At 43.7% G+C, this 16,971-nt stretch overlaps 7 protein-coding genes across 7 annotated transcripts; 3 read left to right on the top strand and 4 right to left on the bottom strand.

Moving 5' to 3' along the window:
- Nucleotides 1-68: 68 nt before the first annotated feature.
- Nucleotides 69-3,224, bottom strand: O0I10_006469 (uncharacterized protein; the record flags this gene model as incomplete). The annotated part of the gene is made up of 12 exons (XM_058486497.1): nt 69-559; nt 618-757; nt 816-918; nt 988-1,364; nt 1,425-1,503; nt 1,570-1,789; nt 1,846-1,984; nt 2,044-2,497; nt 2,554-2,776; nt 2,836-2,895; nt 2,970-3,044; nt 3,141-3,224. 12 exons carry the CDS (start codon nt 3,222-3,224, stop codon nt 69-71), a joined length of 2,445 nt encoding a protein of 814 aa, XP_058342854.1.
- Nucleotides 3,225-3,806: 582 nt separating this feature from the next.
- O0I10_006468 (uncharacterized protein) lies at nt 3,807-5,364 on the top strand (the record flags this gene model as incomplete). The annotated part of the gene is made up of 9 exons (XM_058486496.1): nt 3,807-3,912; nt 3,985-4,130; nt 4,212-4,260; nt 4,329-4,333; nt 4,392-4,540; nt 4,613-4,717; nt 4,794-5,090; nt 5,151-5,240; nt 5,301-5,364. 9 exons carry the CDS (start codon nt 3,807-3,809, stop codon nt 5,362-5,364), a joined length of 1,011 nt encoding a protein of 336 aa, XP_058342853.1.
- A 194-nt stretch (nt 5,365-5,558) lies between these two features.
- Nucleotides 5,559-8,869, bottom strand: O0I10_006467 (uncharacterized protein; the record flags this gene model as incomplete). The annotated part of the gene is made up of 6 exons (XM_058486495.1): nt 5,559-6,008; nt 6,067-6,895; nt 6,962-7,058; nt 7,215-8,021; nt 8,085-8,471; nt 8,536-8,869. 6 exons carry the CDS (start codon nt 8,867-8,869, stop codon nt 5,559-5,561), a joined length of 2,904 nt encoding a protein of 967 aa, XP_058342852.1.
- Nucleotides 8,870-9,801: 932 nt separating this feature from the next.
- On the top strand, nt 9,802-11,508 carry O0I10_006466 (uncharacterized protein; the record flags this gene model as incomplete). Its single annotated transcript, XM_058486494.1, has 3 exons — nt 9,802-10,156; nt 10,235-10,643; nt 10,707-11,508. 3 exons carry the CDS (start codon nt 9,802-9,804, stop codon nt 11,506-11,508), a joined length of 1,566 nt encoding a protein of 521 aa, XP_058342851.1.
- An 89-nt stretch (nt 11,509-11,597) lies between these two features.
- O0I10_006465 (uncharacterized protein) lies at nt 11,598-13,059 on the bottom strand (the record flags this gene model as incomplete). Its single annotated transcript, XM_058486493.1, has 4 exons — nt 11,598-11,660; nt 11,741-11,839; nt 11,895-12,937; nt 12,999-13,059. The coding sequence occupies 4 exons, from the start codon at nt 13,057-13,059 to the stop codon at nt 11,598-11,600; spliced, it is 1,266 nt and encodes a 421-aa protein (XP_058342850.1).
- A 126-nt stretch (nt 13,060-13,185) lies between these two features.
- On the bottom strand, nt 13,186-14,375 carry O0I10_006464 (uncharacterized protein; the record flags this gene model as incomplete). The annotated part of the gene is made up of 2 exons (XM_058486492.1): nt 13,186-14,231; nt 14,294-14,375. 2 exons carry the CDS (start codon nt 14,373-14,375, stop codon nt 13,186-13,188), a joined length of 1,128 nt encoding a protein of 375 aa, XP_058342849.1.
- Nucleotides 14,376-15,205: 830 nt separating this feature from the next.
- O0I10_006463 (uncharacterized protein) lies at nt 15,206-16,305 on the top strand (the record flags this gene model as incomplete). The annotated part of the gene is made up of 2 exons (XM_058486491.1): nt 15,206-15,638; nt 15,707-16,305. The coding sequence occupies 2 exons, from the start codon at nt 15,206-15,208 to the stop codon at nt 16,303-16,305; spliced, it is 1,032 nt and encodes a 343-aa protein (XP_058342848.1).
- Nucleotides 16,306-16,971: the final 666 nt, after the last annotated feature.

Genomic DNA, 16,971 nt, shown 5'->3' with positions numbered 1-16,971 from the left:
CCCATGCATATGAAAATGTACAATATTTACGAATAAAAGTCGAAAATGACAATGCTAATAATACAATGCTATTTGAAACCCTTTGCCCGTGCTTTCTTTTTCTTTTTGATGGGTTGCCGATTAGCAAAGGCTCCAGGAATAGGTTGACTGGCAATGGCTTTAACGGGTGATGCGATAGTGTCAGATGAAAAAGTGTCTTGTGGTTGCGAAGGGATATGATGCTTTTTGTATGGTGGTTGGCTTGAATCATCATCAGGTGTGCTGAAAGAAAGTCGTTTCCTTCGTGATGGTGGTATGTTCTTTTCAGGTTCTTTGTAGTGGAAAGGCAAAAATTTGGCGGTTCTTGGATTGTATTCGGTTGCTTGAGAGTCAAATACGATAGGTGCATCGGCTGGTAATCCCGGTTGCCATTCAGTCGCCATGTACTTGGTTGTTGGTGTTAACTTGAACGTGTCGTTGGCAGGTTGGATATAGCGTAAAGACGTTTCAGATGCAAAATCAGGTTCAGGGAAATAGGTCAACAGCGATGATTTGATCACTCTTCCAACGCTTGTCATTTCTAATGAATGCCCTCTCTGTTAGAAAATGAATCTTCATCATGTGGATTGTTTTCATACCTGATTCAGCACCTATCGATGGCACCGTGCTTTGCCGTATGTGACGATTCGTGCATTCAATACGCTTCTCTTCCAAAGACATCTCGTCAAGTAGTTCACAAACGCTTGCATCCAATCCTTCTTCATTAAGCAGTTCATTACTAGAAAGACCAATGTTAGTGCCAAAGAAGCAATCGACAATGAGCCATCTTAACGTACAATGTAAGGGGTATAGTTGAAGACGCATTCTTCTCCAATTGGGTACGTAGGGATGGGATACTTGATGCTAGCTGCTTGTTGGATCGGATACCATCCACGACTTCTATAAGGATATGGAAAAAAGTATATGTTAGTGATCTCCATATACATATTTAAAAATGCATGATCATACCATTGAGGAGACCACCAGCCAAGTCACCAGTGGATTTGATAGAGATCAGCCTGTTCGTATGCCGTACATCTGCAGGCAATGCATCATTGTCCAATTTCCATCCAACTTTTTGATATTTAGTCCATTCGCCTTGTTGTTCAGAAAAAACCAGGGTCCGAATACTTCCATCTTGCAAGAGTCGAAAGTAGATGAACGTATCAACATCCCTTGATTCTCCAGTATCATCATCAATGGTGGAAGATGAGGAAAAAACGGCATAAAACCCAGTGGTTGGGATGACATTCACTTCGCCTTGGTAGAAAGAATGTACCTCCTCGATCGGAATTGATTGTATCACCTCAAATAAACTCGACAAGGTGGGAGAGCTCAGGTCCTCACTAGTATAAAATAAATGTATCAGCATACGTGTATAGCAGGGATTGTGTTTTGCAACATACTTTGTTAATGTGTTATGACTTCGTTGGTATTTGGCACATATAACATGATCATACAGGCTCGACCACAAAAAGAGGAAGTCTGCTCTCACATAGCTGGTTAGCCATCCATCATGTATTTTATCCTCCCACAAGCAATCAAACTCACCATGCGTAGTCCCAGCAACTAATTGCGAATAGATTGGAGGCGAGTATTCCATATAATGCGGCTGACACGTGATCGGTATCATTGGCTCCCGGATGTCAAGTAAGAGAATGTCTCGAGAAGTCGATATCCAATACAGGTACTCATTGCGACCCCAAGGCACTGACATGGTGTAGATGCGATCATCGATTGGCGTTTTATACAAGACATGGCTTTGTACCATCTAAATAACCACTTGTGTTAGACCCAATGTCTTTATCCCAACATTGCTCATGTTACCTTTAGATTGACCAGATGCACATTTTGTGATGAAGCCACCAGCAATTTTCTGGAATCATTGACAAACGATATCGAACGCCATGTCGAGTCGGTGTTTTCAGTCAAGTGATATGCTGCAACCAAGGACCTGTCGTTATCACTACGATGATGTAAATGAGCCTCTAATACCCAATACAAGAACACCCTATATATACATACTCCTTTGACTTTCGAACATCAAATATTGATAAATAACCATTCTCTGTTATCATTGCGTATTCGGACTCGTTGAAAGGGCTGAGACACATGGCTGTTGGTAATCCCGGTGAGAACTCGAGCGTTCCATAATTGGCTGGTACATGTTCGTGAAGCGTCTCCATGATGATGTGGTAGGCTGTGGGCTGTTCAGCGTGTTGCTCTTTGTTGTTGTTGTGATATATTTGCACATGTACGAGAACGGTGCTGCAATGAGTACGCACACCCATAATCAATGGATACTTTGCCGCAGCGTCAGGTGCACGATCTTTGGTGTGTCCATGCATGATACAAATTTGCCGAATCGGGTATCGAAGATTCAAAGTGCAGCTCGCTATCACAGGGCCAACAGGAAGACCACCAGTATCCCCTCTTGCATGCGATTTGATATCCTTTTGCGTGTCGACAAAGAACGTGCCTAATCATTGGGTTAATCAACCTTCCCCTTTGAATCCGAATGATAAGGATACTTACATAGTTTTGACGCGTTCTCACCAGCAGCAAAGCCAATGACTGTCAATACATTGTCATCTTGGGTCACCTTCCTTTTCAGAGGCATCCTCGATACTGCCACCATGTTGCCTTTGAATGGGTCGTATCGCTCAAGCTTCTTCTTGCGACTGATTTCTGATGAAACAAGCTTTTGGATCTCTGGAAATAAACATGCTGAATGTTCGCTACGGAGCGTCTTCCATAACTAAACATCCAAATCGTGAGCAAAAAGTCCACCCTTGTCCTATCTGCCAGAATACGTACACGTTTCCATGACTTTGTTTCAGCATTCGCCATTTCATCATCGTCTGCTACTTCGACGGGCTTATAGAAGGGCAAGTTGATTAGTGACACATGGAAGGCATCATCATCATCATCATCAACGTAGTATCCCATACCTCTTCCCATTCACTCTTTTCATCTCCTGAAGGTGTCCACAGCAACTCTGGTATATTGTTAAGGATATTGCGTGCCTATGACATAGATCAGTCAAGTGCCATGGATAGAAAAAAGGTATGCGATTGGTTGACATTGCCGTCAAGGGTCACTCGATGGCTCCCATGCCTTACCTGGGGTTCACATTCCTTGACAGTGAGTCGCCGAGACGATCGGTAACCCGAGATCGCTGGCAACACGCTGCATTCTTCGACCATGTACCAATGTTGACACTGTGTCAAGCGGAGACAAGAGAACAGATAAATCTTCTGCCAAAATTGAGGGAAGGTGTACAAAAGAGAACAGCCAATCATGTGATTTGATCCGCCAACCTTCATGGTGGTGGCGAACCACACACACTCTCGTCGACCAGGATACATGTGCATATGCATATAGATACTCACACGCCCATAACGATGCATGTCGCTGCGTTACCACCATCGATTTACAAATAAACAAGATGCGTTATCTTTGACAAAGACGTTTCTATTTCATGACTACATATGGCAAAGTTTTATAATGATAGCTCGTTCAAAATTGAATAGAAAAGGATGTATCTTTATTGAATCATTATTGTACAAAGTTACACGATAGCCATGCGTTCGATCAATCTCATCGTAAACACGCTTCCCAATATGACGATCACTGACGCCATCAAGTACAAGTTGAAGGGGATGGGGGAATGGATGATAAAGACAACACTGCCAGCGGGGGTTCATTTGGGTTGGGTAGAAGAGGAGGAGGGACTCGAATCACGCACGCTCGCCGTTTCTCGCACCTTCTTTATCTTATTTTACACAATGGCTACTGAGAATAAGAAAGCTCTCGTTTATTCAATCCTCGAATTCCTCAAGAAATCCTGTGACGATGGCACTATTGGTCAAGACGACGTTGAAGGCATTGAAGGTGCAGTATACATACTCCTTTTGATAAATGACCCCCCCACAAGAAAAGCGAGACACTGAACAAGATGTACAGTGGCCATGCAATGCATTGGTGAAGCTTTCAGTGTCGATCCCAGCGATCCTGCTCAGCAAGAAGCATACAGCACAAAGCCTGCCAACCTATTGAATATCTTTGAAATCTACTTGAAGACCAAGGCCAAGTCGCGTGGTCCTGCTCAGGTACAGCTGTTCATGGGGGTGGGCATATGGATAAAGATGACGACCATGTTGATACTAACACACACGCGTGTACATTAAAAGCCAACTGATACTGCTGCTGCCTCATCATCTTCAACATCTGCTCCATCTGGTACGTTTGTATGCATGAATGATATGCCCATGTCATTGGATTGACGTTCCTTTTTCTTTCTTTCTTAGCATCCGTAAGGCGCATCTAAAATTTATCTTTATCATTCAACATGTCTTGACCCAATTGTATAGGCTGTGTCGGATGAGGATAAGCAAAAGGCTGAGGAGCTCAAGGGTGCTGGTAACCGCAAAGTGTCAGAGCGCAACTATCCTGAAGCTATCAAGCTCTATTCCGAAGCCATCAAGTTGAACCCCAATCAAGCAGTGTACTATGGCAACCGGTAAATGCTCTCATGGGTTAATTCAGAGGTAGTGAATGTGATCCGCTCAACGCTCGGTTTTTACTTCTATAGTGCTGCTGCATATAGCCAACAAGGCGATTACGAAAAGGCCGTGGAGGATGCCACCAAGGCTCTTGAAGTGGATCCCAAGTATAGCAAGGGTTACAGCCGTCTTGGGTAAGTACTAATCGTAGTAGTGGAGATCATCACTGGGAAACAAAGAGGGGTATTATCTTACATTTCTATGGGATAGCCATGCTTTGTTCTGTCAACAAAAATATCAAGAAGCTGTCGATGCCTATGAAAAGGGCCTTCAATTGGATCCCGAGAATGCCACCATCAAGCAATCTCTCGCTACTGCCAAGGCAAAGATTGGAAGTGTGGATCGATCTGTTGGTGGTGGTTCAGATGCAGGCGCTGGTGCAGGCGCTGGTGGTATGCCCGATCTTGGTTCCTTGTTGAATAACCCTGCTTTGATGAACATGGCTCAACAAATGATGCAATCTGGTGCTTTGGATCAACTCATGAACAACCCCAATGTCGCAAGAATGTAAGTTACAAAAGTCAACAGCGAGGAAAAGGATAGAGGTAGTAATACGATGAACACTAGGGCTCAACAAATGATGGGTAACAACGGTGGCTCTGGTGGCGGTGGTCCCAACCTTGCCGAAATGATGCAAAATCCTGAAATGATGAACCTGTGAGTATCTTTGATCACCTTGTTGACAGCAGCAATACTGACATCCTCGTTCCTTATCAGCGCACGCCAATTTATGGGTGGAAACAACGAGGGCGGCAACAATAACAACAATAACCAGAACTAAGCATACATACTTGTTTACTCAAATAAATCATTTCGATTACCATGTTGCATACAATACGTCAAAGAGCATACCATGAGGATTAGTAGGAGCATTAGGGAGAATCTTTATTACTATACTATAATATAATACTGCTTTTGTGGATGATTACTTTTGTGTTCTTGAGAAGCATGGTTACAATTCAAAAAGCACCATGATCATTTAGATCGTGGTGATAGCACCACCGAGTTAGTATTATTGAGTGAAACGGGCCATGAATGACGTCTGTGGTAGTCATCGTCATTGTTGTCTTGCGTTGTTGATGATGATTCCAATGAAATCGATGCACGTCCCATTGAAAGCGAACTATATTTTCCTGGGGATTTAGAAGCTAATGCTGCTTCTGCCATGATATCGGCCAAGATGGTATCAGCATCGAATGCAGGCGTTGTTGGATCGACATCATCCAATGATGGAGAGCTTTGTCCAAAAGACAATGAAGGTGTTGTTGATGCGATGATGCTATTGGGACGCTTTTGTAGAGATAGTGGGTGTGGAGTGCATTGTGTTTTTGGCGGGGGATATTGTATGGAAGCCCTGCCAGATGATAAGGATGACACAAATGAATGTCGATTGGTTTTGGTGGATGGTTTGAAATGTTCCAATTCCTGTATATGGTACATGCAAAGTAAGTGACGTGAAGTTTCGTACTATGCATATACAAACCTTAGCACCTGAAAGATCCAACACAACATGATCGCTATTATTCTCTTCTTCTTCCGACGCCTTGACGCGATCCGGTAATTCTTCAGAGGTGACGAGAAATCCTGCACGTTTAAGAAGTTTGGGCATGCAAGTACGATAACTCAAATGACCTTTGAGGATATCAGTGCAATCGATATTCAAGACACGTTCCTTGTCTTTTTGTGCAGCAGCTGTTGATTTCAAGGGACGTAGACCGGCAACATTGTTAAGACCAGCGGTAGATGCACGAAACAAAAATCCAAGTAACCAGTCATTTTTTGAGTAGCCATTGACAAAGCGCCCTGCCACCACCGAGATGCATGCTTCCCATTGTGATTGGGATGCACTAACAGGGGTACCAAACAATGCAACATTATCTACAAGACCGTGCGCATTGACCCGAGCCAATTCCAAGAGGCAGTAAAAGATCACACGTGCACCAAGTGAATATCCCACCAAGGTCACTGGCCTAGCACCCAAGTTGCGGTTCATGAGAGAATCGGCAAGAATCAAACCTGCCAATCGTGCACGATCCAATCCATTATGCCATGGATTATCCACAAGATAGCCAAGCTTGGTTAGAGCGAGTGGCCATGCCAATCCTGCCAAAAGGGCACCCATAATGGTGTGCGTCAATGCTTGCTGAATCGAGAACGCCACTACCTCCGTTGCAAATATTTTGAAGGCACTCCCCAAATCTTGTAGCATCTCTGGTTCCCAATGAAGTGCATAATGATCTCCCAAAAGTGGATCAAGCGTACTAAATGGTAAAGCGGCTGCTGAATTCCTATCACACTTTTTTGGCAGCCATCTACAACATGTTGTTTACAGGCATCAATAGCAGCAGCAGGGCATCATTGATGTCTACTTTACTTACCCCGATACAGTAATAATGCAACTTGGATGACCATTAGTGGCCACAGGCTGAAATTCAAAGGTGTTGATTGTCTTCATTCTTCTTTTCATGCTCTTTGCTACATACGCAACCCTATGAAGTAAGCACGGTGTTATGTACAAATGCGGTATCACTTTTTACCTCCAAGACCTTTTCAATACATAGAGTAGATCATCACCAAGCATCCATATTAGCGAATGATAACTATAATAGCCCTCCACCAATAAAGACTTACCACCTCCAATGCTTGTCATGCTACCCGTAATCATGGCAATACCTGCGGTGCTACCGAAAAAGCTACCAGCACCAGAAACGCCGACTGTGGATAAAAGTGTGCCGATGCCACCAGCAATCAAGGGTGACATTAAACCAGCACTTACACCAAGGATCAAGCCACCACCCACTGTAGCAAGACCAATCATGGCATATCGATGCATTCTACGTTCACGATTACGGTATCGCTTTTCCTTAACATTGGCCACAGGGAGAGCGAAAAAGTCATTGGCTGTTGTTGTTGTTGTCATGGTTACAGGTTTATCATCATCATCATCATCCTCACAACATTGTTGCTGTTGTCCAATAAATTGATCCGAGATCCATTGTTCCATCATCAATGTCTCACGCCAATCCAATTGTAAATAGGATGCTGTGCGTGATAAAAAGACGCGTGTACGTGCATCAAAGTTTTCAGCATTGAGAAACAAGAGCAACAAGCTACACATGACGGTCCATCGTAGGTCAAGTTCTACTGTGTCATGTGTTGTTGGGGTCGTTGTAGGATCATCATCATCATCCATCGAGGGTGTTGTTGTTGTTGCTGCTGCTGATGAAGACGTGGATGGTGAAAGGGGTGGTGTGAAAAAGGATAAGGATGTAGTGCTGCTGCTGCTGCTGCCATCATCATTGGTAAAAGTGGAATCGTCATCATCATCATCAAGTTGGTGGACTTGGACCGTGGTGGTTTCACCTTGAGCCATGAATTGGAGTACCAAATCAGCCGCTTGGATACCATGTTTGAAAAGATCCTCAATCATGCCGATCTCTATATTACGCCATTGTTTGTAAATAAATCAGTGGCCTTGCAGCCATGTTTGGATATACATACCTGTGGAAGAAACATCCATGTGCTTGTAAATATCACGCATAAGCTTTCTTTGCCAGTTGTCCGCACTCATACGTGCGTATGCGTATTCGTTGCCATGGAAACTATGAACGATTTCGAGACTTGTAACAGCACATAGACCCACAAAGGCTACTTTTTGTGCTTCCGTAAACACATCACGGGTCGTTTTTTGTATCGGGGACACCAAACGCGTTGCTTCTTGTTCTTCCTCATCCTCGTCATCATCCTCCTGTAAAAGTGCTGTATTTTTCCATGTCGTCGTCGTCGTCAATTGAGGCGAACAAGGAGATGGGTTAATCTGAGTATTATACGGGGCTGTCATTGTCGTGTCAGTAGCATGTCGACTTGCTGGCAAAACGATGCTATTATCTACTTGAGCTTGTTGGTGAGTTTTTTCTTCTCCTGCAGGTACAGGGGTGTACTCTACTACTACCTTTATCTTGAATACTCGCTTGCTGTTGGTGCCGTTCATTTTCATTGTCGTCATGTTGTTGTTGCTTGGCCATGGTGATACCATTAGCCTGTACGCTAGGTGGTGGACTACTTTCATCTTTTGTGTCAAGCACTGTAGGCTGGTTATCAGCAGCAGCACTCCCATGATGGAATGGGTGATGTTGTTGCTTTGCGATTGATAATAATGATGATGATGATGACAGCCCCCGGTCGTCGACAAGTAGTAATGGATCATCTTTAAAAGAGCTGTTGGTGTCATAGTGGGGTCCATGTCTCTTTGGTGAAGAAGACGCTGTTGCTTGAGAAATGGTCATTGTTGTTGATCAAGTGCAGGGGAAGAAGAACTGCAGCAGCCGTCGAAAAAGAGAGCAATGAGAAGAAAGGAAAATGCATTTCGTTGTCCTGTTGTTGCAGCATTGTTTAAATCCACTGCCGATGATGCCTTCTCCTCATCCACCGCCTCCTTCCTCTTTCTCTCATGCATGGGCGTTTATCTTTCATCCTTGCTATCATAGATACACTGCTATACACTCGTCACTCTGATGAAGAAGATGTTGAAAATGAGGATGAATGGGTATCACACTAAGACATTCTATATTTGTCATGGCTTCATTCATGATTGTAAGTTGCATGGATGTACAGTAGACTTCCCCCTTTTTATTCTAGCTTGATGGATAAGCTACTTTTTCTAATCATGGGACGCACATGGCATAGATGGATCAAGTTTCGGGTATTGAGTACTCTCCATGTATCACACAAAGCTGTTACACAAAAGGACGGCGGCATTCTTCGGTGGATGGGTGGGGTGTGTACGTATCATCGCCAATAATAGAATATCCAAAGCATCATGTTGAAGAGTGATCGATTACTCTTTAAGAATAAAAGCGTTGTATTTTAATGGTGGTGAATGTACAAATGTAAACGTTTGAGGATGATGTTATGTATGTGGGGAAGAGAAGAAGATTGTGGTGAGTATAAAGCGGAATAGAGAGAGTGTGTGTATGTGCGTTGCTCTCTCTCTCTCTCTCGCTCTCGATCAAGTCGTATATGAATTGCAGCGGTGTGACACTGGTACTACATTCGGATAGCTCCACTGCTGTTATTACTATTAACTCGTCAATACACACGCGTATATCCCATCTTTCTTTTCTTCTCTTTTACCTATCACTTTTTTTTGTATCCATCCACCACCACCACCTCGACTACAGCAGCACTTGCGAGTTCAAGCGTTGGGGAAATGTATACCATGAATGGCTCAGGGATCATAGCCGTCGACCTTAGCTTTCCCGATACAGTCCAGTTCTTTGCCGGCCGTCCTTCCAAGAAAACAGACCTCCCGTCAACGCCCTTATCGTTTCCTTCAATCACGTATCCTCGTCGCCAAAAGTTGCGTGGAAAGCTCAGAATCGTAATGTCACAAGCAATCAAGTTGAATCAGGTGGAGGTTCGTTTCAACGGCCATACCGAGCTCGCTTGGCGTGATCCTCTGAAATCCGAACATTCTTTCCTTGCCGAGCGAATGAATGAGCGCAAGACACTTCGAAAGTCGAAAAGCACGTTATTGGAAGAGGCTACGTTACCGGCGGGGGTTACCGAACTAGGTAAAAGAAAAAGAAATGGATGATCATCATCATGCAATCAACCAATGCTCAAAATACGACGACAACGACAATCTACAGGATTTGAGATCACGATACCCGGTCATCTGTGCCCAACATTCAAATCCAAGTTTTTGGATATTACTTACATGATCACTGCAAAGATCGTCCCAGCAGGAGCAAAATTATGCAAAAAGCCGATTCGGGTGGAGAAGGAGATTTGGTTACAAAAGACACTTTTGCCCCATGATATTGCAACATTAGCTGGTTACCAAGTGCCATTGTTGACCATGAGTGGTGCCTCTCGACGCGGTGATGATGATACGATCATACGTTACGAATTTCGTGTACCAAAGTGGACTTGCCTTGATAATGATACGATTGACTTTGATGGTACTTTTAGTATATCATCATCATCATCCAGCATCACTGGCATAGCCAAGGTAGAGGTGGATATGGTCGAACAGCATTTTTATCATTATGACATGACGTAAGTTGATTTTTCAAGAAAAAAGTGAGCTCTTATCCATATTAAACAATGAGCACTATATAGAAAGGATGACAAAGAGGACCATTTGGCAGAGACACCTATCGTATTTGGAGATCGGTTGACAAAACGACATTTGTTCATATCCCACAATGAGCCTTCAATTTATCTTTTTCCTCCTCTTGATACCAACATTGCATTCTCATTTCCTATCAACAATAAGCATTCTCAATCCGATTCGACAGCACATCCTCCTCCTCCATGTCGTATCAAATCCATCCCCTATGCTCCAACACGCCTTGCGCCACCGCCAGACGATGACATTTTACCAACATCATGCTCATGGATCTTGGATAATGCACAATACTATTCACCTGCCACCATTATCAGTAAAGGGAATCTCTCTTATTCACTCGATTCACCCTTTCTGGAAATCCGTCATTTCATTCGCCTCGTTATCCATCCTCTCGCAAATGATGCTACTCCTCAACCTGTTTGCATTGGCTTACCCATCCATATCACCAGGAAGTTGACACCTCCCCAGGCGTCTTCAGCAGATGAATTACCCACCTACAACAGTATCACACGTGATGTTGAACGGCTACCCGACTATGTTACTACCATGATGGATATGGCAGCTCCAACAACAAATACGGATGACGAAGCAGCTCTTTCACCAACACCACAGGAGGGAACAATGGATGAAGTTGATATCTCTGATCTCTACAATGCTCAAAGGAGTAGGCAATCCACCCATTCTTCCGAATACTCAAATTCCACCGCTTCATCATCCCATGGGAAACAAAATCAACATGAACGGATATTGATACAAGAACGTAGGCTGGAAGATTTCTGGATCATTCCTTGAACGCTGTAGTAATGTACATTTATTATTGTTGTAACTATGACGATGGTGACCATGGCAATAAAAAAAGTATTTTGTATTCATGACTTGTATTAGAACCAGAAACTGACACTAAAGCTGGTAGACAAGGAGCGGATGTAATGCCACCATCGTGGCTATGGATGGATTGAAAAAACAATAGGTTAGCATACACACACACACAAGTTGACCCCATTGATAACATCCTCCTACTTACGGGCATGTAAAGAAGTTCACCTTGCTGAAGAATGCATTCAAGATATTCAGCCTTGTTCACTAAGGGGAAGTTCTCTTGATCTGGATGCTCCACATCAATCTAATAACTTCTATCAGAAATCGCTCGTATCATCAAGATGACAAACATTGCTTACCTGGCTCGTATTGGACATGATGCCTTGATGAGGATACAAGTATTCAGTTTGGGATGGAGCATAAAGCCGAATGTATTTCCTGCCCACAGGCTGTGCCAGTACATTGTGATAGGGATCATGGTGCAAAGGTGAGACTGTGCCTTTGGGTCCAAACCATGCATTCTGGATAACATCAGGAGGTGGGTCTGGATAGAGTTCGGATGGCTCTGGTTCACAAAAACAATAATCTGGGGTCACGATATCATTGGCAAGTCGAGGGATTTGATGAAATAAATCATGTTGTGCCAAATAAGCGGAGGGTTGATCCTCATCATCATGGGGTAAAATATACGTGCGTAAAAAGTCCTCAAATCGCATCAGCTTTTGTTGCCAATCTTGATCCGTGTATTTGCTGCCAACTTCCACAGGTACCATACGATCGCCTGCCACTGATATTAAATACGGTACTGATCGCCATTTCTCCAATGCTGGCCAATGGTCAATAGCTCCCTTGGGAATGATGAAGGGTGTCTCGCTTGTTGTAATCCTTGTAACAAAATCCACAAAACTAGGGACAGCAGGAAGCCTTGGTACTGAATGATCACGTGAAATGATAGGGTCATCATCATGCATGTCCAAAGTCGTAAGATGGGAGATGTTGCTGCTGCTATTCGTCGCCTCCTGTTGTTGTTCTTTTGCAAGCCAATCTTGAAGACCTTGGATCGTTTCCAATGCAACGTGTCGACGTTGTGGACCAGGAGCCCCACTGATAATAACCACCGTATCCAGGACACAAATCATCCTCCTTGCACAATCCAACGTGAGCTGACCACCACCCTCTTGGCCAAGCATGCAAAGGGCTTTCAATACGCCGGCATCCATTATCATACATCGCCAACAAGTAGGCACGCTCTTGTAGGGATACAACAGAATGGACTCTTGAGCAAGATCGAGCAACGCCTCTGCATGTTCGAGATCACGGGTATAGTCATGTTGCTTGGTTGGTAATGGTGGTAGACTTTGGACAATGCGTTGAAACAAATGAACAGCAGACAGATCGCATCCTGGTAGCACGGCATTGAGTATTACAATGACAAGAAGAAAGAGGTAGACAAGATAAGATACCTTCCAAGTTGTTGGGTTTTTGCTCAAGTAAATGTAATAGCTCGCGGTAAAAGATAGACATTGATTATGAATGAATGCGCGATGCGTTGTTTATACACAAATGGATGAGATTTACATGACCCTTATTTTATGATGTGGTGGGAGGGAAGATGGGGGGGGATAAAGACATTGGTAGTAGTAGTAACTCTTATTGTAAGATCTCCTTGATACGTTCCTTTTGAGTGGGTGTAAGATTGGTAGGGAACTTGACTTCATACTTGACAATGAGATCACCCTTGCGTCCAGTTTTAGAATTTGGCATGCCTTCATTGGGAACACGGGATTCTTGTCCAGGTTGCACAATGGTGTTTGCATTGCTTACACTCAATGTTCGATCATCCAGCGTCTTTATCTTTTTTGAGAAACCTGATAATGCTTCTGCAAGTGTCAATTGAATGGTCATTCGCAAATTATCGCCATCACGCTTGAATACAGGATGTGGTTTTTCCTCAACAATGAATTCAATATCTTGCGTTTGACCATTCTCCAACTCATCACCTTCACCGGGAAAGCGGATCTTGGTGCCAGCCTTCCAACCAGGTTTCACATTGATTGTGAGGATCTTATCCGTATTCATGACGCGACCTGTGGCTCCATCACGGATCTTACGTGTTACTTTTAGACGTTTGGTAGTGCCTTTGTACAAGTCTTCCAAAGAAATCGGTAATGGCCGTTTGATAGCAGGTGGTTTTTGTGGTGGTTGAGGTGATGCACGTGCAAAGCCTTGTCGTCCGCTGGTTCTTGCTGTACGTGGCATACCACCACCAAAAGAGAATCCACCACCAGGCATTCCACCACCAGCACGTAAATCATCATCATCCATGCCACCACCCATACCACCACCACCTGCACCACCAAAGGACGCGAAAAAGTGACGGAAAATATCATCAGCATCAGATGGATGGAATGGTTTGAAACCACCACCACCGGGACCACCCGATGTAAATGTATAAGTACGTCCACCACCGCCGCCACCAGGGAATCCGCTAAAGCTTGCACCTCCAGGAAAACCACCACCAGCAGCATCTGCACCAGGCGGTGGTCCACCTCCTTTCAATCCTTCTTCACCATATTGGTCATAAATGGCGCGTTTGTTCTTGTCACTCAATACTTCAAAGGCTTCTCCCACTTCTTGAAACTTTTGATTGGCTTCTTCAACCTTATCCTTATTACGATCGGGATGCCACTTTAACGCTACGTACATACATGCAATGTCAGCTTGACCCAACAAACAGCTTGGTGTCATGGTGGTCTACCTTGTTTACGATATGCTTTTTTGATGGCATCGTCGTCTGCATTTTTGGGGACGCCGAGAATAGCGTAGTAATCTTTACCCATAACGTCGTTGTTGTTGTCGTATGATGGAAAGGAAAAGAAGAAACAAGGAATGGAAAAAAAAGACAATCGCTGGGAAAGAAAAGCGAAGAAAAAAAGCACGAGACGACACCACACGCAACAACCCGATCATGCAGCTACCCAAAATCTCGGAAGATTTTGAAACAAAGAGACCATTTCTGTTGTCATACATAACCCATCCTTTTCTTTCTTCTTCCACCATCAGTGTACATTATCCATCACCACTCTTTCATTAAATGATAATCGAAGTATATGGATTTTCGTGTTTGGATACCCTATCCATTGACGTTACACAAAATGCAAGTTGTATATCCCATGCTAGTACTTGCTTGCATGACGCAATCATTGGATCAATCGATTGACAGTGATTTTTCACTCCCCTCATAAGAGAGCACTTTTCATAAGCAGTCCTCGATAATTTGAATGATCAATACGTATCATGGCAACCATGATGTTGACTCTTCCACATTGCCTAGCAACGACAAGTGCCACATTGGCATGACCCCTGTGTGTGAAACCCATGGTTAAGGAACGCAAGGCAGGGACACAGAAACACCACCCACCAGCTGTAAGGCATGTGCATACATACGCGTATACGCGTCCATGTCGTGTAATTAAATACTTTGTGAGACAAGAAGAAGATCACTGCTGCGGATGTTATTATGCAAGGCGCAGTAATGCAGTAACACGCTTGGGAATTAACGTGGCGCTCTATTCACCTACCACATGGCGACTGTGGCTAAGGCAAACAATCTTTCACTTTTATATAAATACTACGATCTTACAATAACCCCATACATACAACCACTATCATGTTGATGATTTCACGTACCGAAAAGGAGGCCATGTCTTTGTTAAGGGAACCACCTACGCCAACGATCTCTCAGTCGCAAGGCAACATTGATGAGGATCAACCACCAAAAACTCCTATACTCAAGATTCAGCTGACCAAAGCATGCAATTTTTTCACCGTCTTGCCATGCGAAGTCATACGCATGATTTTCAATTATTTGACATTTACAGACTCGCTCCATTGTCTTTCCGCCTGCCCACAATGGTACAACTTTATCGTGGACGACATCATGGAACGTGTGCCTTTGGATCATTCCCTTATGCACAAGAGCACGTGGTCAAAATGGCCAGCGTTGTCTATTGGTGGTCCCATATCAAAGGATTACTATGAAATCGTTCTTGGGCTGCTGGATAGCTCATTTCATTCAACATTATCAACGTTGGAAGCAATAGGTATATTTAATCTATCCCAATCGACATGTTTCCATATACTTACCTTGAAAGTGATCCCATGTATGTAGAACTTCGATCGCTTTGGTGCAGTAGACTCGATTTCCCTCGGTTGCTTAAGGCGCTACAGCTCCAAACAAGAATGTCCATGATATGCTTATATCACGTGGAGATAACAGCGGAGCAGTTACAAGACATGATTAATACCTGCCCAAATTTGTCACAGCTGGTCGTTCATTCATCGTACATCAGAAGCAGTAGTAGCAGCAGCAAGAACAGATATAGATCCCCATCGACCCCACTCAAAAGTCACCATACTGCCAAATTTTCACTCTATCCACGGAGAACTACCACCACCAACAATGACAACAACAACAACAACCAACCACGCATCATAACGTATAACACCTTGTTTCCTAAACTCACCTACCTTGAACTATCAGGGTGCACCATTATCGATCAAACCGTCAACGTTATCGCTGAGAGCATCATACGTTGTTCTTGCAATTTGGAGCATCTTGTTGTGGAAGGATGTGAAGGTCCCATTTCTCTTGTGCCCATATTTGATGCAGCTGTCAAATCGAGCAAAAGGTTAAAAACATTCAAAGCAAACTTCCTGCCGCCATCGCCTTCTTGTATTAATCCTCCTTATCATCATCGTTATCGTTAAACTCCCCTTACATTGTCATCCGTACACTCTTACTATTGCTCAATACAAGGCATAATCGTCTTTTATACAAATTCGGATGATGGACCAATGACACAAAGTGGTGGTGAATGGGTTGGGCGGCGCTCCATACGTCGCACAGGGCACATAGGATATGCAACATGTTACTTGCAATACAACTCAAATACAATCTATACCAGTGGATCTCCCATTTTTAACCTTTGTATAGATTTCCTTTATTAAATTGGATAGGGTAGTTATGTTGTAAATGAGGGTTTGGTTATGAATAAAGGCAAGGTGATACAAGGACGAGCAAAAGAGCGGACTTGGAATAGCAATCCAGTGCACTGGCAAAAGAAGGTGCCGATACCTCGTGCTTTTACTGCCATGGCGATAAGGCGGTGTTCCAGTGATGAGCATGAATGATGTAGAAATGGAGTGTGGACAAAAGTGGCATAGCAATGAACAAAATGGAGGAGATAAAGTGAATTCTATGGGGGCTAAAGGTATTATAAGATCGTCAAAGCAACACAAAGGTGCGGCATTTTCCCTTTCCCACCTCTCTCTTTTTTTCACTCCCCATCTATAATCCACCTTCTTCTTTATTTCTCACCACCCCCCTTTGAGCGCGCGCGGTTCTTTTTTTCTTTGCCCATACTTTTTCATTCA

This window comes from Lichtheimia ornata (assembly GCF_029851405.1).
Source record: "Lichtheimia ornata isolate CBS 291.66 chromosome Unknown scaffold00028, whole genome shotgun sequence".
Classification (NCBI taxonomy): Eukaryota; Fungi; Mucoromycota; class Mucoromycetes; order Mucorales; family Lichtheimiaceae; genus Lichtheimia; species Lichtheimia ornata.
Note: the sequence above shows the minus strand (reverse complement) of the source record. Positions and strands in the feature narration are given on the sequence as shown.